The sequence below is a fragment of the Vigna unguiculata genome, chromosome 8 (genome assembly GCF_037176805.1).
Source record: "Vigna unguiculata cultivar grain cowpea cultivar isolate G323 ecotype 2 chromosome 8, ASM3717680v1, whole genome shotgun sequence".
NCBI lineage: Eukaryota > Viridiplantae > Streptophyta > Magnoliopsida > Fabales > Fabaceae > Vigna > Vigna unguiculata.
The window spans coordinates 29,082,684-29,107,775 of record NC_140799.1 but is presented as its reverse complement, the minus strand read 5'-3'; the positions used below and the strand labels follow the sequence as shown (position 1 = coordinate 29,107,775).

At 32.8% G+C, this 25,092-nt stretch overlaps 1 protein-coding gene across 3 annotated transcripts; it reads left to right on the top strand.

Moving 5' to 3' along the window:
- Positions 1 to 1,964: 1,964 nt before the first annotated feature.
- LOC146884353 (LEAF RUST 10 DISEASE-RESISTANCE LOCUS RECEPTOR-LIKE PROTEIN KINASE-like 2.1) lies at positions 1,965 to 18,462 on the top strand. Of its 3 annotated transcripts, none has more exons than XM_085665397.1 (5): positions 1,967 to 2,792; positions 3,053 to 3,085; positions 13,731 to 13,754; positions 13,878 to 13,977; positions 17,711 to 18,462. In XM_085665397.1, the coding sequence occupies exons 1-5, from the start codon at positions 2,000 to 2,002 to the stop codon at positions 17,787 to 17,789; spliced, it is 1,029 nt and encodes a 342-aa protein (XP_085521523.1). In that variant the 5' UTR covers positions 1,967 to 1,999; the 3' UTR covers positions 17,790 to 18,462. The 3 variants fall into 3 exon arrangements, with proteins under 3 accessions (XP_085521522.1, XP_085521523.1, XP_085521524.1); XM_085665398.1 differs by having other exon boundaries at positions 1,968 to 2,792; positions 17,724 to 18,462; XM_085665396.1 differs by having other exon boundaries at positions 1,965 to 2,792; positions 13,878 to 18,462.
- The last annotated feature ends 6,630 nt before the right edge of the window (positions 18,463 to 25,092 follow it).

Here is a 25,092-nt window from a genome sequence, read left to right as displayed (position 1 = left end):
AAGGAGTAAACAAAAAAACTATTTTTTATTTTTAGATCATTTGTATATATTTTTAGAAAAAATAAAAGTCTAAAATGGGTGTAATGCAACGCGAACGGTCGGGCAGACACCAAAGAAATAGGAAAAAAACAATTTTCATGATTTAAACAAAATAATGAAAGTTAAAAAATCAAAAGAAAAAGAAACTAACAATAACGTACCTTATGCCTTTTCTTTTTTCTTGGCTCCTTTATAATATTTTTGTGTTTTTTTTTTCAAGAGAGATAAAGATGAGAGGTGTCTATGTGGGTGGTAAAGAGAGGAAGAGAGAGGGTAGATAATATTTTCTTTTTTTTCCTACCTCCTTCAATATGTTGTTTTAAGAGAGATCGGGAAGGGGGTGTGTATGTGGGAGTGGTGATGGGAAAGAATTAGAGTAATGTAGCGAATTTTTTTTTTTTTTTGGTCATGGCAGAGTGCGTATTTATATTCACAACTTGCAATGTCAATGTAATCTCAGTGTTAATTGTAACAAACAGTATAAGGAAGGAATTGGTCATGATAGTAGCAAATTATAAGTATCAAATCGCAGCAAATCAGAGCACAAAATCAATCATCATCAATAACAAATCAGAGCACAAAATTAATCCAATTAATAATATTGATTCTTACCATTTGAATAGATATTGCTTCTCATTATTATTATATAATTAATTTCTCTATCAAGAACAAAGGTAGAAAATATTATTGGGCTCATGAAAATTAATAACAAATTGGCTCTTCCTCCTTTTTTTTTTCTTCTTTTTTTTTCTCTTTTTTCTTTTTTTTTCTTAAAGTTGATGTTTGAAAATCTTTTTTGAAGAAAATTTTGTTCACATTTTTTTTATTTTCCATTAACTAAAAAACCCTTTTTTTATTATTTTTTTATTTTTTTCGAAAATAAATTTATTCACCCGGACAAAATTGGGTGTTGACACATATCCATGGGTATCCACGGGTACCCGCGGATATTTGTAAAATTATTTTAAAAACAAATATTTAATTATAAATTCAAATAAAATAAAATAAAATACATCATTATCATAAATTTTAAATAAAGTTCAAATAAACTCAAGTTTATACAAGTCCAAATAATTGTAAAAGTAAATATAAAATGACGTTCAACACAATGAAAATTCTTTAATTAGTGCTTTGATCAACAAACTCACTTTCTCCTTTTGATTCCTGGAAAATAAACAAATTAAACAAATAATAAACCTCAATTGTCACATGCCAAGTATTCTTATTTTGATTCCATCATTTGACAACAAGCATATCATAAACGTCATTGTCTATATAAAGTTTGATGTATATGCCTAATCTCAAAGAAAGGAAAGAGGAGAATATCAAGAGGGGTAAGTTTAGCGGGTACGGGTATCCACGGGTACGAATACTATGATACCCGTACCCGCCCCATTAACATGCGGGTATCAAAAATACATGTACCCGCGGGTAGCGGGTATCTATTTTTAATATTCGTTTTCTACCCATTGCGGGTTTTATCCACGGATACCCGTGGGTATGGATTTTTTTGACATCCCTAACTACAGGAACTAAATCAATCGCGAATGAGAAAGTGACATATAATGTAACAGTGACACATGACACTTGTTTAACGTTGTTACTACATCCACTAACGAAAGGACTTGATTGAAGGAGATGGAAAAAGCCTCAAATCAAATTTCAATAAACTCGATTAGAGCAATTACCAAATAAAAACAAAACCAAAAACGCTATTATATTAACGGACCAATAAAGATTAAATTGAGATAAATAAAACTAAAAAGAACAAATTAATATTTTCTTACCAAAATAGAGAGAAATACATAATGTAACCTTAATTTTGTATGTAATAATATAGATTATTATTATTTTCTTATACCAGGATAAATCATATTCATTTATTAATAATTTCAACCGGTGGTACCCTTTAAGTTAATATTTAAGTGCATTCTCTCCGATTTGAGGAGCTCATGTAACAATGAGCCTCTTATCTTCTTTCATTCGCTGCGCACAATCAGTGGTTGTCTCGGTGGCCATCATTCTTGCGCTATTCCACCAAAGTTGCAGTGCCAAGCATCGCAGATCCTGTCCATCTTCTTCGTGCGGCGAAATTCGCGACATAAAGTATCCATTCCGACTGAAAGGCGACCCTGGCGGTTGCGGCCTCCCCAGCTACGAATTTGATTGCGTCAATAACAGGACACTGCTTACTCTGTTTTCGGGAAAATACTATGTCAAGGAAATCGATTACAATTGGTACAAAATCCGGCTGACTGATGCGGGTGTTGTGGAGGACACTTCTTGCTCTTTTCCTCGCAATTTCTTATCCACACGAAATTTCAGTGTGTATGATAATGATCCGCTGATTATTTGGTATCGTTATTTTCCTGCAAAAGTGATGTTTCTAAACTGTAGTAACCGAGTGAGTGATGATCCTCGATATGTGGAAGTGAAAGCCGGTGGTTGTGATTCTGGAGGCGTTATCTACGCCGTTCTGGATTCCCGTGAGGTGATTGATACGGAATTTACAGTGATGGATGTGAAGGTTGGGTGCAGATTAAAGATTGCTACCTTCGCAAACTGGACACATGACAGGAATTTTTCGTATGCTGATATCCTCAAATCTCTGGAAGAAGGGTTTTGGTTGTCTTGGTTACCACTTGTTTGCAGGGATTACTGTGGAAAGGGTATCTCTTGCAGCCTCAATCAAACCACACAACAAATTGAATGCGCAGGTTGTGAAATGTTCAACCACCCAGTCAGCAATTGCGGTGAGATATATTATTCTTCCTAATCTTACCTGTTAATTTTATCATTATTTATTTTTAAATTTCTGTATCTTATTTTTTATTTCTTTAACTTCTAATTATAATATTTAAAAATAAACTACATTTTTGTGTATTTATACGTTTCCCACGACGTCAATATTTATTTATTTATTTTCTTCTTCTTATTTTTTATGTAAATAATATTATATTTAATTTTTTTATTTTTATTTTTTAATCAAAGTTTTTTCTCTTTGTTATTTTAGGAATTCTATCACGAATTAATCAATACATTAGAGGTACGCACGCTATCCCATGGGTAATTACCAGCTTCTCAATATTTTCTCCATTATTTATTGCTTAATATTAATTTTATGCTTAATTAGAATTTTGGTTCTTTAAATATTTTTATCTATGTTTTTTTTTAAATTTATTTCATTTTAAAGATTAAATTTTGATTAAAAATTTTTAATTTTTCTTTTTTAATTTCCATCCAAATGAATTCTATATTTCACATGTTCATAGGTGCCACAAGAAAATAAGGTTTAATTACTCGTATGGTACTTACTTTAGTAGATGTATGTCAATCTGGTACTCGGTTTTAAAAAAAATGTCAATTGCATCTCAACTTTTGAGAAAGTGCTTCAATTAGGTCTCTTCCAAATGGAGATAACTAACGTCGTTAATGGTGTGCCACCTGTTAGTCTGTGATTTTTTTTATTTTTTTTTAAATTTAAATTGTTTTTTTTTTTTGAAAAAAATAATAAAAAGGTCACGTGTCAGGTCTTTGATGGGACACGTGGCATTGTCAGTGTCACGTGGCAATGCAATGCCACGTGTCAGTGTCACCATCAGATATCATTGTGTTGATTTTAATTTAGTCTCCACATATGTCTCAATGATTCAATTTAGTCCATAATTCAATTTTTTTTTAACAATTAAAATCAATTTTTTATAAAATTAAAACTAATTAAGTATAAAATTTTTACAAACATTAAGTATTTGATATTTATATTAAGATTTAGTGGTAAAAGTCATTTTATTAAGTAATTTTTAATAAAAAAAATATTAGTATAACATTCATACAAATAAAAACTTTGGTTTAAAATTAGTAAGAGACAATATTGTTGTATTTTGAAAAAAAAAATAACAAAACATGAGTACATAATAAAAATTAATTAATAAAATAATATGTTAAAATTCTGTTTTTAATTAAAAATATTAGTATTATATTTATATAAATAATAAATTTAATCTGAAATTGGAGAGAAACAATATAAATATCAGTACTTACTTTTGTAAAAATATTTATATTTAATTAATTTTAATTTTATAAAAAATGATTACCAAAATATTTTAATTCCTGAAAAAAATTAGGACAAAATTAAATTAGATACACACAAGTGGGGACTAAATAAAAATAAATAAAAAAGATGAAAATTGCAATTAAAATTATTTTTTTGAGTAATTAATATGAACTACTCGTAAATAGGAATAATTTGATTAACATGAGAGAAATTTTAAAGATTAATTTATGGGTAGTAGCTTAGAAAAAAAAAAATTTTTTTTTCTTGTAAAAGTATCTCAGAGAAATACTTTTCAGCATGCTTAAGTATTTACTACATTGATATGAATTTTAAGCATTGAATCCCAAAACAAACATTAAAATAAACACTATTGTACGTTCATATATTGTAAGACTTTTTAATATATATTCCTATTTATTTGTTTTATAGAACTTGTAGTAGATATAATAAAAATATGTAAAATATATAAATAAAAGTATTGGTATATACTAAGTAATTGTACATTAACATAATTGTAAACAATAATGTAGGTTGTATACTGATAAGAGGAAACTGAAATGGTATTATAAAACTTCTAGTAATAAAAGCTTAGCAATCCTCTTATAGCACTTGATATCATAAATAATCCAACAAACTACAAAGAACTTAAAATAAAGAACGCATAACATAAACATTCTTTTGGTCAATCTTATCAGAACTTTCGTCTAGTTTCAATCACCATAATTTTAGTGTGATTGTTTCAAAATCTAGACAAAAAAATTCATTATAATCACTTTTGAATCGTGCAATCACTTAGAATGTACAAGGATGCTTGAAAACATGTAAAAGAACTACAATATTATGTACAAACCTAATTTACCCAATGCATACAAAAAATACATTCAGATAATAATAATAAAAAAAGAATGAGTATCACTTCTTACAAAAAAATATTCTAGAAGATATTACCTCTTAGCGTGGAATATTGAGGTTTCATGACTGGTATCACTTTGATAGCCAGAGAGATAAAGAGGAAGTGAAAGAAAAGATCCTGATGTATATTATACCTTAAAGTGTTTGGTATACATGGCTTATATACAAAGTTCTGAAACAAAAAATAAAAACTAACTATATTGAGAAATCGGTAAAACCCAACACCCCCTATAAGCTCAGGAGTGAAAATCAACCAGTTTGAGCTTAAATGTAATAGTTTTGAAGATGCCAGGATCAAGAGGGTTTGTAAAGACATATGTTGCTTAATGCATGGAGGTTATCAGAAGGAGCTGGAAGAGCTTGGCTTGAACCTTCTCACAGACGATGTGACAATATATTTCGATATGTTTCGTTCGTTCGTGGAAGATGGGGTTCAAAGCAATGTGACATGTTGATTGGTTGTCGTGGTAAACCACAACTAGCTCCTTGGATTTAATCCTTAACTCATCCATCATGTATTCAAGCCATTATATCTCACAAGTGAGAGTGGCAAGGGCCCTGTACTCTGCCTTTGATGAAGACCTCAAGATGGTGGACTATTTTTTCAATTTCCAGCTTACTAAAGATGACCCAAGGAAGACGTAGAACCCAATTGTGGATCGTCGTAAGTTGTGGCAAGTTATCTAGTCATAATCACATAAACCTTTTATTTGTAGGCTTGAGTTACTGGGAAAGAAGAGACCATGTCCAAGAGTTGTCTTAATGTAACGAAGCACACAGTTGGCAGTTGTGAGGTGTTCTTCTGTGGGAGCTTGAATGAATTGACTCAAAAACTCCACCGCATATCCGATGTTAGGCTTGGTCTTCATAAGATAGAGGATACGTCTTATCAGCCTTTGATATGGGATGATGTCCTTAAGAGGAGTCCCATCTTTAAACATATTTTTAGTGTCTTTGGCAATAGGGGTAGCACTAGCCTTCAGATTTCCCACATTCTTTACCTTCAAAGTGTCATCTAAGGACTGCATGATCTGCTCAATGTCAAGGAGATGATTTCTTATAAGTATAATATCATCAACGTAAACTAATAGGACAATGAAGTTAGTTTCAAATATCTTTGTAAACAAGGAATGGTCATATACAGATTGAGAAAAACCACAAGCTTTAAGGTGATATGAAAGTTTGACAAACCATTGTCTGCTAGCTTGCATCAAGCCATATAGGGACTTTCTCAATCTGTAAACCTACCTATTCTTTATACTAGTACACCCTGGTGAAAGAAGCATATAAACTTCTTCATCTAGCTCTCCATGGAGGAATGTGTTTTTCACGTCCAACTACTTCAAATGCAATTTTGTGCAGGGTAAATGGCAAGGAGAAATTTGATGGTGGTCAATTTTGCTACAGGGTAAAAAGTACAAATAATCAATGCCCTCCAGTTGAGTGTAGCCCTTGGCTACAAGCATTGCTTTGTAATGTTCCACTTCACCACCTACATTATATTTTATCTTATAGACCCATCTGCATCCTATGGGTTTCTTGCCTTGAGAAGGATTAAAAACTTCCCAAGTCTCATTTTGTTCAAGGGCTTTAATTTCCTCTATCATGGCCTTTCTCCATTCGGGAAAAACGACAACTTTATTGTAAGTGTGTGGCTTTTTATTGATGGATACAACAAGAACATATTTCATGTGTGAAGGAGAAAGTCTACTGTAATGAACACAAGAAGATAAAGGATAAATAACATTTGTGTCATTACTCTTTATGTGAAAGCTAAGTTAGCATTGTTAATCTTGTAAAAAAGTAGGAGCTCTTCTATTTCAAGTGTAACGTCTCAAAAGATCAATGATGTTTTGAATTTGAGATTCGGTTGGACATGTTTAGTTTAAGTATTATTAATGTTGTAATTGATAGGTTCAAAAAAATAATTTAAGTCAGATATTTGATACACTTTATTTTTTTGCAAAACATGATCAATTTGATTGGCATAAGGAAACAATTTTTCATAGAAAGTAACATCCCTGGAAACAAAAATCTCCCTACTCTTAATGTCCAACATAAAATATCCTTTAGTGCCATTTTGGTAACCTAAGAACATATATTTCCTAGCTCTTGTGTCGAATTTAGATCTATTCCTTTGTAAGCTAGAGGCAAAACATAGGGATCCAAAAACCTTAACATCATCAAAATTGGGTATGGTCTTATAGACTAACTCATAAAGAGTTTTTCCTTTCAAGACTTTAGTAGGCAAATGATTTATCACAAAAACATATTGCATAACAACATAGGACTAGAAAACCATGGGAATATTGCATTGAAAAATGAGACTTATACAAACTTCTAGAATATGTCTATGTTTTATTTATACAATAGAGTTTTGTTAGGGAGTTTCTATGCATCTAGTTTGATGAATTATACCAAAATCATCATAAAAGTCTTTACACATGAACTCACTTCCATTATCAGAACGTAGGACTTTAATTTTCTTGTGAAATTGAGTGTTAGCCATGATAACAAACTTAGTTAGAGAATCTTTAGTTTTAGTTTTTGTTTTCATCAGAAATATCCAACAGAACCTGTTATGATCATCCACTATAGTAAAAAAACATTTATGCCCATGTATAGAGGTGGTGCCGTAAGGCCCCCAAATGTCAACATGTATCAAGTCAAAAATATGTTCAAAATATGAACTACTATTATTAAAAGAAAGCCTAGTTTGTCTTGAGAAATGACATACATAACAAGGTTTGGTTTCACTAAACACAATGCAAGGAAAATGTTTACTGATAAGATATAAAACTTTATCTGAGGGATGCCCCAGCCTTTTGTATCATATTCCCCCATCTTGACTCTTTGAGTTGTCATTACGTGCCTCACTAATATTGGAAAAGGAGTTCACAATCTTTGCAGCTTCTGGCAATTTCAGTATGTATAACCCTTATTGGATCCTAGCTTCTCAAATCATCTTCAAAGAACACGCATCTTGGATCTGACATAAATCAAAGGAGAAAATTAGTTTCCAGTTGTGGAATTTAACAATCTTTTACAAGAAAAAAATTCTCAAAAAGTTTCATAATGCCATCATAATGTGCAAATATATGTGCTCCATTTGGTAGTTTAATACATGTGGGCCTTATCTTTCTAAAAACCATAAAATTAAAAGCATCAAAGGTAACATGGTTTGTTGAACCTGTATCTAAAATCCATGTATTGTTTCTATTCTTACCATCAGAGGATTTCTCACCAGTGGCATCAGTCACGAGATTGTTAACCTTCTATGAAATGTCACCTTTGGCTTCTTGAATCAACTTCATGATTTGATGTGCATTTGAGAAAAGATTACTTTCTTTTCTTATTTGATGATTCTGCTGTTTATTCACAGTTTCTTCCTTCTTAGTAATAGTGTTGATAACAACCTTTTCACATTGGTCTTGTACCAAGGAGGATAGTCGTGCTTAGCATAACACTCATCTACGGTGTGGTATAGTTTGTGGCAAGAACTGCATGGTTTGCCATTATTCTGATTTATGTTCTTGCCCTCTCCTTATACCTTTCAATTATCATTATTACTCTTGGAGGTTCTTTAATCCTTAGTGGTTGCAGCACTCATCAAGATCTTACTAGCTTCTATGGTATTTCCAACTAGGTGTCGTTCTTCTTGCATAACAAGAGAGAAAACACGATTTATACTCGCAATGGTTTCATCAACAAAATTTGCGTCTTCACAATACCATAAACATCATTGAGACCTTTCAGGAAACACATAATGTACTTAGATTCTTTGTGCTTGATAACCGTCTTAATGAAATCACATTCACACTTAACCTTACAGGTGTAGCCCAACATTGGTCTGAGAGATCAAGTTCCTCCCACAACGCTTTTAGATTTGTGAAGAAATTTGTGATAGATCTTTCTCCTTGTTCGGTTGAATGTAGTTCTTGAAACCAGAGATCCTAAATGGTCTCCCTTTGAAAAACGTTCGCGAGATCATCCCACACATCCTTTGCATTTTCAATGTACACGACGCTTTGAGCGATATGGGTATTCATGGTGTGTGTCAGCCATGATATCGCCATCATGTTGCATCTTTCCCAAGTGTCATGGAGGGCGGTTCCTTGTTCTGGAGTTTTGACATTGTCGTCGAGAAACTTGTGTTTGTTCTTGGAGATCATGGCACATTTCATGGCACGACTCCAAGCATGGTAATTAGCCCCATCAAGCTGAATGTTGTTGATCAATGTTACTCCTGGATTTTCACCCGATGTAAGTAGAAAGAACTTGAAGGATTCTATGATTCATCCATCGTAACGGCGTTCGTCGATGCCATCAAAAAAGCAAGAAAAGAACAAAAGTAGAACAAAGAAGGAGACTTGGCTTAGCAGAAGCAAACACTCTTGATACTATATTGAGGTTTCATGACTGTTATCGCTTTCATAGCCAAAGAGAAATGAAAAGAAAGATTTGGATGTATACTATATCTTAAAGTGCCAGGTATACATGGCTAGGTATGAGTATAAGTATGGAAAATACCCAACTTTTTCAATTAGGTATGGGGATGGGGATGAAGATGTACATATCCCTCCCATCTTTGTCATCATACTCGCCAAAATACTCATCCCCACTATTGTCTATCCCTGTTTAAATTATTAAAATACTTATAGTCTATTAAGTAACCTTATATATATATATATATATATATATATATATATATATATATATATATATATATATATATATATATATATATATATATATATATATATATATATATATATATATATTCTATTTTTTATTTCTTATAATTGTTTACCTTGTCATGAAATTCATTTACATCTCCAAGATATTTTTCATCTTATCACAACATTTATCATGAAATTCTCAATTTAAATATTTCTACTTTTTTTAATATTTTTATTTATCGTATATCTTCTTTTCACATAAGAATCTTTAAGACAATATTCAATTTAAGTGTTCAATAGCATAAATCTTTTATTCACTAGGGTAATATAAAAATTTTATTTTCATGCTATTATTATTGATTTTTATCTTTTTTGAAGCACTATTTTGTTTCATTAAAGTAATTTTTGTTATCTGGCAACCATTTACTAAGTTGATATTTAAAAAGTTTTCATAGATCTATAAGGTATTTTTTTATTTTATCATACTATTAATTATACATTTGTTTTATTTTTATTTTTTATTTCATTCAATGGTATATCAAATTGTTTCTAAACCACACATTGGTTCATATTTTACAAAATTTATATTTGTTGTTCATTTTTATTATATAGAGTATACAATATAACTATTTTTATTCATATCAATATTTCCATATTTCCATATTTATTTATTCATTATTTTTATTCCATTTTTATTTGTTTATTATTTAAAAATTTTATAATATTTTCATTAATCATATTAAAATTACAAAAATAATTTCTCTGACCAGAGACCTCAAATAAAAATCCTAACTGTTAAAAGAAAAATTCATATGATTAGCACTGGTTGTCAAAATTATATGCAAAGACATAAATATCATATTTCCCATATATACAAATTTAGCTACACATTCTTTCCACATCCCAATAATCTTTATATTGATTAGATGATATATAATTTTAACTTCCCTTACACGAAGATATTGTGTCTATTAACAAATCCTCCTTTTAAAATTTTTATTTATCTACTCCTTCTAAAAATTTTATTTATCTACTGATTTGGTCTCCAAATAATAAACCTTACATCCTTAATGTCTCTCCTTTAATCTCTCCTTTAAAGTACATGGAAGAAACAAATTTCTTTTAGAAATTGAACTACTTATTAGGATAACAACTTTGGTTGTTCTAGTTTGATTATCAACTTCCCAAATAATATTGGTATAATAGGAGAGTGTCGATTATTCTCTAATTCTAGAGAGAATTCGACAAAAATAATTTTTTGAGAAAATAAGTTTTAGAAAATTAATGAAATAAAGAATAAATCTTTATAACTTATTTATAAACTTTCTATCTTGCATTTAAACTTCATATTTATAAAAATCATGCCTTACAATTTCAATTGATAATTTCAGCTATATACAACATAGATAAAATCATTACCCAACTAAATAAAAAGTCATTTAGTTGTACAAAATTTGTAAGTATTGAAATGGTTGAAATGTCAAGAAGATGATGTTGAATTGGCTAGTTAAAAAATAAGGTGACTTTTAGAAGCTTAAAACAATTTTCAATTGAATCAAATCAACCACTAAGTATGGATGCGAACACACTTAAACTGGACACTTTCAATCGATCAAAAACAGAGTTAGCTGATTGATTTCATTAAACAGATACAAACAGATACAATACTAATAGAATCAACAGGTTTAATCACAAAAACAGTTGATTGAAAAACTGGAAAAAATGCAGAAATACGAATTTGTGATTTAAGTCAGAAACAATATGAAAGATCAATCAAGATAGGTTCAAATGAGTTAGACAAACATGAGCAATGTTGTAGTCAGATCACACAAGAATGTCAAAAAGATTATTCAAATCAAAATTCCTTAAACTTTAAAGTGTAATACAAGAGAGAAGGGTTAGAGAAAAGAAAAATGCACAAGATTTTTAAACTGATTCACTCAAACCTGAGTTACATTTAGTTAGTCAAGGCAACCCGAGCCTGACTTTGCAATATTTCAAAAGATTTATAAAGTTCACAACATTACACTTTCAAAATATGCAAGAACACCACACAATGACTCTTGAATCACACAAGAATCAAACCAGTACAGCAAGACACCTCTTGTAGACCTGGAAAACCACCAAGCACAACCTAAAAGCTTGAGAAAGACCAAACCTCAGTGGTAGCACAACCTTGACTACCAAAACTACATTCTCTAAGCTTCAAACACCAAGCAAAAGGCTCCAAGAATGATCAAAGATCAATCTTCACCAGCTACACTCTGTATGATCACGAAAGAGAGAGAATTCCACTATTTCGAGATAGTTTTTGCGCTAAAAAATAGTCTACTCACCTCTCTTTTGAAAAACACAACTTTAATAGTCAAATTATTACAAAATTCAACATGTTGATTTTCAAATCAATCGGTTGATTTCACTTAAGTTAAGTGAAATTAGTCGATTACAAATTAAATCAATTGAATGAACAAGTGCCAGTTAAAACTACCGCAACAACATTTTTAATATGTTAATTCATTCAACAGATTAAAAGACACCATTTAACCTGTTGAAAAACAATAGATTAAAAGACACAACTAAGACCTTATACATCTAATTAATGCAAAATGGTCTACAACATGAATTACAATCTTCAAGTTTGTTTGCTCCATGAATAATCCAGACAAAGAGCACACATACGAGGCTTGATCAACACATGAAACATCAAATCTCCATATCTTCATCAATGTAAGCATGGTTCCAACATGTTCTAAGGCAATGACTTCAAGTACCTTTATCAAAACTTCAAGCACCAAATCATCCAGGCTATTTATGCAATATATATATATATATATATATATATATATATATATATATATATATATATATATATATATATATATATATAAAGCACAAAAAATAAATGAAAAGAAAAGTGACTTAATTGTTTATAATTTGTGTTAAATATGTTATTGGTCCTTTCACTTTTAATAAAAATTGAAATTAGCCATTTTTTGAAATTTTGACCCAATTTAGTCCCCTAACTTAACAAAATTTTATTAAGTTTAGTTGACGTTTTAATCGCATTTCGTAACAAAACTTAAGTTGTTTACACTGTTTGATACATTTTCGTTTTAATGTTAACTGAAAAATGTGTTAGAAACGTCAAATAAACTTAACAAAATTTATTTAAAAGGACTAAATTGTTCAAAATTTCAAAGAACTTATTTCAATTTTCACTTACTTAACGCACTAAAAATGTATTCTATCCCTATAATTTCAACACTAAACATAAAATAACGTAGAGAGTATCATATAAACATATGAAGAGAAGAGACGTAGAATAGAGGAAAAAGTTATCTCAAGGTTTGTTTTTCATAATCTATTTATATAGACGTAGTTTCTATAGACATTATTATTTTTATCATTATTTATGTTTATTATTATTATTTTATCATTTTTCATAATCTATTTATATAAAATGGTAAAATAATAATAATAAATATAAGCGATGAAGATAAAAGAAATAATAATGTTTATAATAGAGTTAACACAAATAAAATTATATATATATATATATATATATATATATATTTATATTGAGGAGAATTTTTAAATAATAACTAATTTTAAAGACAAAAAATAATTGGTTAACTATAGTGACTAATTTAGATATTAATTTACAAATTAAAAATATTAGTCTCTAAAATAGTCATTATTATGAATGAAAACTTTTAATTACTAATTAATTATATTATAAATTGATCATTAAAATTAATTATCAATGATTTGATTATCAAAGTGTCTAAATTAGTCATTAATATATTAATTAGTGATTAATTTAGATACTAATTTATTTGGCAGCTAAAATTATGATAGCTAAAGATAATTGTTGATAATTTATTTATACAGCATAATTATTTACTTAATATGCGTGCATTTATAAATATTTAATAATGTATTTGTGGAATATGTGTATCACTAAATTTTATAATATTAATTAAGTTCTTTTTTGTCTCATGTTATGGATATTTTTGTATCATTTAAGGACTCTTTTGTTTTTGCAGGTTATGTTGCATTTGTCACACATGGTAAGTTAAATATTTCTTCATTTTTAATTTATTTAATCAATTATGCTAGCTGATTTCTTTCATGCAAAAAGTTATTTATTAGACCAGTTCATGTTTTACCTTTTGACCAAACTTTTTGGACAGGATTTGTCAATAGAATAAAAAATATCAAACGATCACTGTCGGACTATCGTGATGGAGAATTAATAGGGCAAGATATTCTACCAATATTCATAGCAGTTAGGTATTTATTTGGACTCTCACTTTTGCTAGTGTTATTCGTCTATAAATGGCGAAGAAGACATTTTTCACTGTATGAAAACATTGAAAATTTTTTGTTGGACAACAATATAAATCCCATTAGATATGAGTATAAAGAAGTGAAGAAAATGACTAAAGGTTTCAAAGTAAAGTTAGGTGAAGGAGGTTTTGGTTCAGTATATAAAGGAAAGCTTCGAAGTGGGTTAGACGTAGCAGTGAAGATGTTGAACAAATCTAAAGATAGTGGAGAAGACTTTGTTAATGAAGTAGCTACTATTGGAAGAATACATCATGTGAATGTAGTTGGTCTTATTGGATATTATGTTGAAGGAAAAAAGCGTGGTCTAATTTATGAATACATGCCTAATGGATCGTTGGATAAATACATTTTTTCTAAAAAAGGAAGTGCTCCTTTGAGACATGAGAAGATATATGAAATATCCCTTGGAATTGCTCATGGGATTGCATATCTTCATCAAGGTTGTGATGTGCAGATTTTACATTTTGATATCAAGCCTCATAATATTCTTCTAGATAATAACTTTACTCCAAAGGTTTCAGATTTTGGACTTGCAAGGTTGTATCCTACAAAAGATGGATCCATTATTTTAACTGCAATAAGAGGAACATTGGGGTACATGGCTCCAGAGTTATTTTACAAAAATATAGGTGGAGTTTCTTATAAAGCTGATGTTTATAGTTTTGGAATGCTTTTGATGGAAATGGCGAGTAGAAGAAAAAACTCAAATCCTCATGCAGAATATTCAAGTCAATATTATTTTCCCTTTTGGATCCATGATCAATTTAAAGAAGACAAAGATATTGACATGGAAGGTGTTTTAGAAATGGATAAGATTTTGATGAAAAAAATGTTTATAGTTGCACTTTGGTGTATACAATTCAAACCAAGTGATCGTCCATCAATGAATAAGGTTGTAGAGATGCTTGAAGGAAAAGTTGAAAGTCTTGCCATTCCTCCAAAACCCTCCTTTTATCCTCATGAAATGTTAGAAAATGATGGTACAATCAACTCTCCGAAAACATCATGGAGTGATTCAAATAGTTGTTGCGTGAATGTTGACATAAAAATTCCTAATCACTCATCTTTGGACTAACTCATTTGGTACGAGTTAAGTATTAGTATGTAAAAGTTTGTAATTTAAAATTGTGGCTCATGGATTATATATTAATTATACTCAGACTCTTATATGACTTTTTAATGGCGTGTCTAAATTAATTATGTGTTATCTTTTTTCAGATTTCGCTTATACTCTTAGTGTTAGAAATTTAAATTATTCTTTTATGTTTTTTTATAAGATTTAAATTAGTTTTTCTTTAATAATTTATAATTAATCTTATGAATAATTTAAATATATTGACTATTAAAAGATATATTAATACAACACTTACTTTTAAAAATATTTATTACATGTAGTAAAAGTTACTTTATCCAAAAGAAAACTCATCGTTCATTATTTGGAGATGTGGTGCATGGCGGAAATGGACGAGGCAAGATGTAAGAGGAAAGGCGAAAAGAGAATGCTAAGTGTGATGTGCTATGCAACAGAGGGAGAAAACTTGAAATTATTTGAGAAAAAAAGAATAAGAGGAATTTGGACAATGAGCCTTCATGGAATATTGATTTGATTTGAGATAATGTGATCTAGGACACTATTAGCTCAAAGGTGTAATAACAAAGGAAAGTATACTATGTTCTTAAAATGTAGTGATGAAATTTGAAACTAACCCTAGATATATTCACTAGGTCAGGTGTGAAATTGAAGGCTTATGCATCACAAGAATGTAAAGGCATAATATATATATATATATATATATATATATATATATATATATATATATATATATATATATATATATATATATTGATAAAATTATTTTTTTATCATTATTAAGTATTCATCTTCTATTATGTACTAATCCTGTATGAACAATATTAAGTTGATATGCGAGAGAAAACCTGATTGATAAGAACTTTGTAACTTGAAAGAGGAGGCCTGGATGTATATTGATCTTTTGTATTTTTGAAGGAGAGGGATTTAATAACCATTCATATGAATGAAGAGGGCTTCAATCCGAAAGATTTTCTTTTTGATGGATTGATGGCAACATATGTTGTGATTGTTATACAAGATGCATATAATTTTGTTGACTTGTGAATGATGAATATATAAAAATGTTTTTTTCAATTTTCTTGCTACTCAATGTGTCAAAAATTACCGTTACAATTAGGGTGTCAAAAACCCAATATGCATGAATACTTGAATGTCTGATAAAAAAAACTGGTTGTGTCTTGTCTTTTGATTTTTCTATGCATGTCTAAGTCAATTGTTTTATTCACAATCATTAAACTCATATTTATTCTCAATGTTTCATGAAAGTGACGAATGTCACACATCTCGTGGTCTAATATTTGAGATGATTATACACTTGACTTTTTCTTTCGCAAAATTTGTGCATGCTTACTTGAATTCATAGATGAGTGATAAGTAGGAGATGTTTGGAAGGGTTTTGAGGAGACTAGGATAACCATGTGGGCATGTTGTTCCTCACACATTCCTAAAAGGACATGTAATTTGTGAAAGAGGTGTTTGGGAAAAGTTGTATGAGGATATGGATTTGTGAATTTTAGGTGAGAAATTAATGTGAAACCCGTAAAGCTGCCCCAATTTTGGTCTATAAAGAAGAATTTGAATGAACAATCGGCTTTGTTTCAAAAGATATGGATTTATGAACATTAGGGCGTAAAATTCATGTGAGACTCACAAAGTTATTCTAGTTTTGATGTATGGAAAAGAACTTGAATGAACAAGGGGTATTGTTTGAAAAAAGGTAGCGGATATGGAAGGGATTAGTTGAAAAGGATTGACAAAGAGGATTTTCCTAATTGGTTTAGTTTTCTTTCACTTGCTTTTGTCTAGATAACAATAAGTTCCCCTCTTTCAAAGACATTAGTTTTCTTTCATTCTTTTTTCCTTTTGCATTTTTTTTTTGCTTTTTATTTCATTCATTCATTTTAATGACCGCATTGTTAAGCATGTCGCCTTATCATTTTTGCAATCTTAGTTCTTCTAACTCATACAATTGCAATTTTCTTTTCTCACCAGCTGACTTTAAATCATATTTCATGGCCTTCAAGGCCCACAATTCCTTGTGCTCGAGTTCTACTAATAAATGACAAAACCTTACCATGGACTGTTAGCACTCCTATTTTGCCTAATTTTCCTTTCTAAAAATGTCATTTTAGTTTAAATAAATATTAGTTTGTTTTGAATTAACTAGTTTTTGTTAATTGCTTAGGAAAATTTAGATTTCATAAAAATGTGATAAAAATATTAGCTTTAATAGTGTTTGTTTCATTTAGTTTGTCCTTCTTAACCATAAGCCTAGTTTTCACACTCGTCCACAAAGCCCAACTTTTTGTTGACCCCTAAATCTATTTTCCACATTGTCCCCTAAGCCTAGTTTCCACTCTAGGCCTTAAGCTTAGTTTCAAATTGGCCCATTAAATCCAATTTCGTATTGTCTCAAGAGGCTAGTGATAATGTTCATTTTACCTCTTTTTGTGTGTTTATTGTCATGAATAAATAAACTCTTTCCTAGTTTTTATCTTATTATATCCTCAAGTTTAGTGTGTTTTGTTTTGTTTTATGTTTTAGTTGTTTTATGTTTGTTTTGCCTCTAATCTCTCTTTTAAGTGTGTTAAATAAGTTAATGGGAAACGTTTGTGGTGGAGGAAAACAAACAAGAACTCAAGGGAGCATGATTCGACAATAAAATATTGATTTTGAAGCAAATACTTGCATCGTGTGCCATTGGAATCACGCCAAGTGCTACAAATACACAATGCTATCAAACTGCCCAAAGGTTGAGCGGTGGAAAAATGAAGTTGAGCGCCACAAGGCTGAGCGATGGCAAACTAGGACTGAGCGCCACAAGGCTGAGCGGTGAAAGTGAGGCTGAACGCCATTCAATTCGTAAAACCTGGTGCTGAGCGTTGGAAACAAGGCTGACATGTCAAAAAATGGGATTTTAATCTTGTTTCTCACAAAGGTTTAGACCATTCCTCATTTTGCACGATAGAGAAACACGTTGGGGTGCTTGGAGAGCCTCTTGGAGGTTGCTAGAAGTGTTGGGAAGCTCTCCCACTCCTCCTTGGGTCTTCTCCTCCATTCATGATGGTTTTCCCCCCTTTTAGGGTTGGAGAGGAAGATGAGTTGCGATTGGGAGATGGAGACGTGAATGAAAGGTGTAATTGGAGCATGGAGTGGCTGGCAAGAACCTTAGGAGAGGGCTTGCATCTTCTCTTTGGTTTCCATTTCTTCCCTATCTCTTCTATTTGTAAACCTTAAGTTCTCCACCACAGATAGCTAAACCTATGTGTTGAGATTAATGTAATAAATTGAATCTTGTGTATTTTGTGATGTTAATCCATATGCTTTTCCATGTCTATGTTAGTATTTGATTTCCATGCTTAATGTTTGCTTTAGTTTAGCCACCCATGCATGATTTGTGGTTCTTGAGGTGTTGCAAAATGTCTTTTAAACTTATATATGTTGGCATAAGAATGCATCATGCACATATTATTCCTCAAATTCAAAAAGGAAAATAGAAATCATAACTTGTGTTAACATCATCATGCATTCTCAATCGGTCAAAAAGAAAGAAATCATTGCTACTTTTCGGATCAAAATTCTCTTTATTCCTCAAATTCATAAAGAAAAAAAAATCATAATATGTGTTAACACCATCATGCATTCTCAATCGGCCAGAAAGAAAAAAAAAATCATTTCTACCTTTTAGATTGAAATTCTCGTTATTTATGTGAATGGTTATCGAATCCTTCCTTTGGAAAAATGAAAAAAATCTATTCTAATGATTCTTTGGGTTGATGGTCATCTTCATTAATATGAATAACTTATATACAAGTCTAAAATTCTTTAAAAAAATTTGATTTTTTTTTATGTTTCATTTACATTGAGGCCCGTGGGAATGATTATCAATTTCTTTACACCAAGATCCTCTCCGATGGAATGGTCACTGATTTCCTTTTTTGAGTGTTATTACCACCACTTAATCATGTATACATTTTGAATACTAATAAAGAAAAAGTTCTTGCTAGTTTATCTATCCATAAATATTATAGATTTATTTAGTTAAGTTCTTAAAAGCATTTCTATACTTGTAGTTTACATACGGGGTAGGGAGGACATCTCCAACCACCGCATATGCCTAAGAATGAAGGGCTGAATATACTCCAACCCAAGAAACATGACAGGGGCAACAACGAAAGAGAAACCTTAATATGTTTGAACTAGAGAAATACACATTACTAAGTAATACTAGAAGTAGGAGAAGAAACCTCGGCCTGACATCACTAAGACATGTTAAGCAGTGGGAGAGGAAACCTCACACTGACATCACTAAGACATACTAAGAAGTGGGAGAGGAAACCTCAGTCTTACGCGAAGCGGATAGAAGGCAAGGAAATGACAATCCTAGAGGAAAGCATAATCTCTCCACTAAAAGTACTGGAAAAGTTGGTTGATAGTACAGATCCTTGCTAGCAAATTAAAAGATGAGAACGAGGTTTAAGATAATAAAAGTTGATTAGGGGAATACCAAAGCCAATGGTCGTCACAAACCCTAGGCCCATGAAGTTAGGCCTATACAGGTAGTATAAAAGGCACTATTCACGAGGTAAAATGATTATTCATTACTATTATTGTTTTATCTATATTGTCTAAAATCTAACTTGGGTGTCAGAGTGGCTTTGCAGGCTCCCTGCCGAGACTACCCCTGTTGAAAGGAGATACTTCAAAAGTAAAGCATACAGTGGAAGAAAGTGAAGATTAGTTGACACGTGTGATATCAAAACCCCTTGACTCCAACATACTTTGTGTTTTCTTGGGTATATATCTATCTGGTAGGAACATTTGGTGCCCACTATGGGGCTGAGTCAAATCGGTACACATGGTGTCTACAAGGAATATGGCAAGTAATGGTCTAGAAGTACAAGCAACAAAGAACATGCAAGCATTGTGAAGAGCACTCAAATGGCAATCATGTTAGCCATACAACGAGAGTTAGTTGAGTTACGAGTAGAGAATGCTAGAATCAAGCAGAGGCTCGAAAGTAATGAAGAAGAAGGAGATGGCGATCAACAACGCCCAAGCAAAACCCATGTTACTTCCCCATTCACGCATGTGGAAATAGTGGGAGAAAGGGCACATAACACCTATCCTCCAGGGGAAGGAACAATAAACATATTGGCACCACGACGAGGTGCACACAAATACCCATTCGTTGATGGCATAATGAAAACACCATTGCCTCGAGGCTAGAAGTCTCTGACCATGGACATGTATGATGGCGCCACCGACATAGACGAGCACATACATGTATACCTGACCCAGATCGCTCTCTACACCTTTGATGATACTATGTTTTGCAAAGTATTTCTTACATCCCTCAAAGGTGCAACCTTCAATTGGTTCACTCGTCTTGCCCCATTCTCCATTGATTATTTTGATACCTTGTCAGACCAGTTCAGAGCACAATTTGCCACGTCAAAGCCACATGACCTCACTTCCTTGGCGTTCATCAACATATGCTAGGAGGACGGATAATCTTTGAGAAAGTTTATGGAGTGCTTTAGAAAGCTAGCCCTTAGCATTGATAACTTAAGTCTAGAGATAGCTCTGCACCAGATGATTAACACATTAAGAAGCGGACCCTTTGTTGATAGCTTGTGTAAGAGACTAGCAACTAACATGGTTGATTTAAGGCAAAGGGCGACAAAATACATGCGAATGGAGGAGTTAAAAGACTTCAAGAGCAGTATCAAAGCAGAAGACAACATCCCAACTAAAAACATGAGAAAGCAGGAATAAGCAAGGCACTCCCTAGGCCTCTGCCTCCCTCCGCTCCTTGAGCACAATGATTTAATAAATACACCCCCTTAAATGCTCATAAATTGCGAGTATTGGAAGAATCCATGCATGCTGCCCTAATCAATATGCCTAGGAGGGCAAATACACCTCCAAACGTAGATATTACATGACAATGTCGGTACTACGACAATTACAAACACGCCATTGAGGAATGCATTATGCCAGAGGACAAGCTAGAAGAGCTCGTACAAGTCGAACATCTCTAGCACTTTATCGCTCGAGGAAATGAAAACTGGTAGGGCAAAATAGGGGAGTAAGAAGCAAGACACAGAGAGAACCGAAGTTGGAAAGCTTTAGACTCGTCATAATCACAACGTAAGGATATAAGAAACCAACATATGGGATTGAGTCGGACACCTCAAGAAAAGATTGGGAGAAAAAGATTGTCAGGTATACCATGGTGGTAGATGAATTGTTCCCGAGAGGATTTTCCATTTCATTGCTCAAGTGTGTCAACGTAGAGTATGTTGATTATGTCATGTGAGAACTACAGTAGGGTATAAGCGAATATCAGTCGGGAGAAGGACAATGGCAACTAAGATCTTAAGGACAAGCTATTACTGGCCAACTATGAGCACAGACATAGCAACGTATATGAAGAGATGTTTACCTTGCTAGAAGCATGGTAATATAGCACACCAAAAGCATGAAGAACTACACAGCGTGTCATCCCCATGGCCATTCATGAAATGGGGGATGGATATAGTAGGGCCATTCACCCTAGGAAAGGGGCATGTAAACTTTTTGTTGGTGGCAATAGATTACTTTACAAAGTGGATTGAAGCTAAGCCGCTCACATCAATCACAACACAATAGATACAAAAATTTGTTTGGAAAACATATGTGTTGCTTCAGCATTCCTCACACCATCATCACTGATAACAACATGCAATTCACAAACAAGGGACTCATGGATTTCCACCAAGGCTTGCATATTAGACATGTAACAAGGTTACTAGAACACCCACAGGGAAATGGTCAGGTTGAAGTCACGAACAAAGTCATTTTCAAAGAATTGAAAACAAGACTAGAGGAAGCAAAAAGGTTTGTGGCCTGAGGAGGTACTGGAAGAGTTGTGGGTGTATCGTTATACTCCTCGATCAACCACCAAATAGACCCTCTAACACCTCACATATGGAACCAATGTCGTGATTCTAGTAGAGATAGGGGAACCTTCTCTACGACTACTGAATTACAATGAAGTCAACAACGATCACTGCTTGACAGTTAACTTAGACATTGTGCAAGAACACATGGAGAAGGCAAGAATCCAAGATGCAACAACCAAACAAAGAATATCACGAAGATGCAACTCTAAGGTCAAACCAAGGAAGTTCCACCAGGTGACGCAAGGTGAACAGGAGGAAAATTTCCTGCAAATTGGTAAGGCCCTTTCCGAGTGCTTGCAGATGTTGGAAAGGGAGCATACAAGTTAGAATATCTATCAGGAGAAACAATCCTCAAGACTTGGAACACAACTCATTTAAAGTTTTATTACAGCTAAACTTTGTAAATAAAGGGTACTCTTTCCTACTCCGGTCTTTTTCTCTAAAGAGGGTTTTGGCTGGAAAGGCTTTAATGAAGCCCAAAATCAATAAAATCACTTTGATACATTATTGCATGCTTATTTTAAGATTTATGCCCCTACCTCCCTGGCCCAAGTAGGTTCCTCTTGAAAAACCCTATTAACTAAGGTCGACTCAAAGCCTTTTCTGAGACCTTTTTTTCTCACGCAAGTCCCTGTTGATAAAACTTATCAACCAAGGTCGACTCAAGGCCTCTTCTGAGACCTTTTTTCTCACTTAAGTCCCTATTGATAAAACTTATCAACTAAGGTCGACTCAAGGCCTCTTAAAGGACCCTTTTTCTCATGCAAGTCCCTGTTGATAAAACTTATCAACTAAGGTCGACTCAAGGCCTCTTGTGAGACCTTTCTTCTCATGCAAGTCCATGTTGATCAAACTCATCAGCTAAGGTCGACTCAAGACCTCTTGCGAGACCTTTTTTCTCATACAATTCCTGTCGACCAAACCTATCAACTAAGGTCAACCCAAGGCCTCTCTCGAGACCTTTTCTCACACAAGGAAGCCTTTCTAGATCAAGCTTATCAGCTAAGGTCGACCCAAAGCCTCGACCGATACCTTTCCCAAACAAAACCAATCACACTCATTACACAACTTGCACTTAACCAAAACCAATCACTAATAACCCACATTACTATGATCGCTACAAAAAGGATAAACCTATCAACACCAAAAATCAACTCCCAATATTAAAAGTCATACAACCAACAAAATGAGACAAAAACAAACTTGCTAAACAGAGAAGAATTCCAATTTGAGTAACAATAACAACTTGACTTTCTTCTTTGCACATACTATGAAAACACGAAGTGACCATTCCGACCAATATGCTTTGTTTGAGGCCTAGAAACGTCACTGGTAGCATATGCTACCAACAAACACTTAATCACATATCATAAAATACGTTTACAACAATCACCGAAAACCCGAGATGTTAGTATAATAGGGCATATTGAACAAGTAGGTGTTGTAGCTAAATACCACTAGCATTGATAATTGTTATAAATATTATACCATACACAGTGCATGCGAATTCATTAGATGTTGGGGAACACCTGGGAGGAAACACCTTCGGCCATCGAGTATATCTTAGATCAAGAAACCAAGAATACTTCTTCTAAAAAAGTGACATATCAATAAAAAAAATCAAAATCAAATAATTCAACCCTCCAAGCTGGAATAAGAATTAAGAGTCATAACATGCATATCCCATAGTCAAAACAACATAAAGGGTAGAAATCAGTACACGTCGCCTACCATCTAAACCCATTCATGTACAAAAGCATCCCAAAAAGTACATAGAACATCTGGCACAAAGGCCTACAAAATAAGTGGGAAAGCAAAAGACATCCACTAGCATAACACAAATGCTAGTCCCTCCTGTCAGCCTTGTCTACATTACCCCCCTCATGAGCTTCCCCATAGGGAGTACAAGGAGTATCCTCGGCTTGTTCAAGAAGGGAGGGTATGTCCTTAAGTCGAACTAGAGACTTCTAATATACATCCTTACCCACATCAAAATGTTCATAATCAATAGGAACATTAAAAAGAATAACGACCTTCTTGAAACCCAACTCGTGTTCTTCAACCATCCTCTCTTGTAATCCCTAGACCTCTTTATCCAGTTCAACATTAGTAACCTTCAGCTCCTCCACTTCACGTTTGGCTGCAACCACCTCTTTAAGGGTATTCTTCCCCTTTTCCTCAACTTCCAAGCAGCAATTCCTCCAAGACTTCTTGTCGCTATAAGCTTGGCAGAGCTTCTTCTACAAATCACTTACTTCAAACACCACGTTTTCTTTCTCAACCTTCAATGACGATACCTCTGCCTGAAGCTCCTTCACATGACTCGATTTTCTAACTCATAACCTATATGCCTTCCAATCACCAAAGCCCAAGACTGATACTCAGCAAAAGCTTTCATCAAAGATGGCAAAAGAGAGTTAGTAATAAGGTTGGCCTCTTGCTGGGAGATGGTGATACTCATGCCATCATAGATTTGCATCCCAGGCCTCATTAAGCGTATGTAAGCACTATCTTCAGATATTTGACTGCATTTAGGAGAGGAATGTCGAGATGAGCTCCCAACAGTGCCATTCCCTCCAATGCCACCAATGCCATAGGGGGTGGAGGCCGAGGAGTTCTCCCACCAATGCCATTCCCTTCAACAGCACTAAGACTAGACCCTCAAGTGTATCTCTACCCTTCTTACGAGCATTCACCTTCTCACAAAGCAACTAGAAACGACTTTTCTGACTAGCACCAACACCCTCATGAGAAGCCATCACAACTGACAAAAGCAAATACAAAGTAAGATAAGTTAACATATAGTGCAATATAAGAAGATTTGACACATACCCAACATGTCCTCGCAAGGACAAGGAGAATTCAATATGGCCACAATACGCTTAGTAGGAAGTCGTCGAGGGAGGGAGTCTAGCAAATTTGGAACCTCGCAGTCATTGACAAACATCATAGTGCATGGGATTACACGTCTAGTAGAAAGGAAATTTTTAGAACATCACCATAAAAAAAGTAGGGTCG

Bases quoted from the DNA above. Each gene is read 5' to 3' on its own strand.
- LOC146884353 (XM_085665396.1), top strand. From the start codon at position 2,000: ATGAGCCTCTTATCTTCTTTCATTCGCTGCGCACAATCAGTGGTTGTC. The intron at 2,793-3,052 runs GTGAGATATATT...TTGTTATTTTAG, and splicing joins CCACCCAGTCAGCAATTGCG to GAATTCTATCACGAATTAAT. The intron at 3,086-13,730 runs GTACGCACGCTA...TTGTTTTTGCAG, and splicing joins AATTAATCAATACATTAGAG to GTTATGTTGCATTTGTCACA.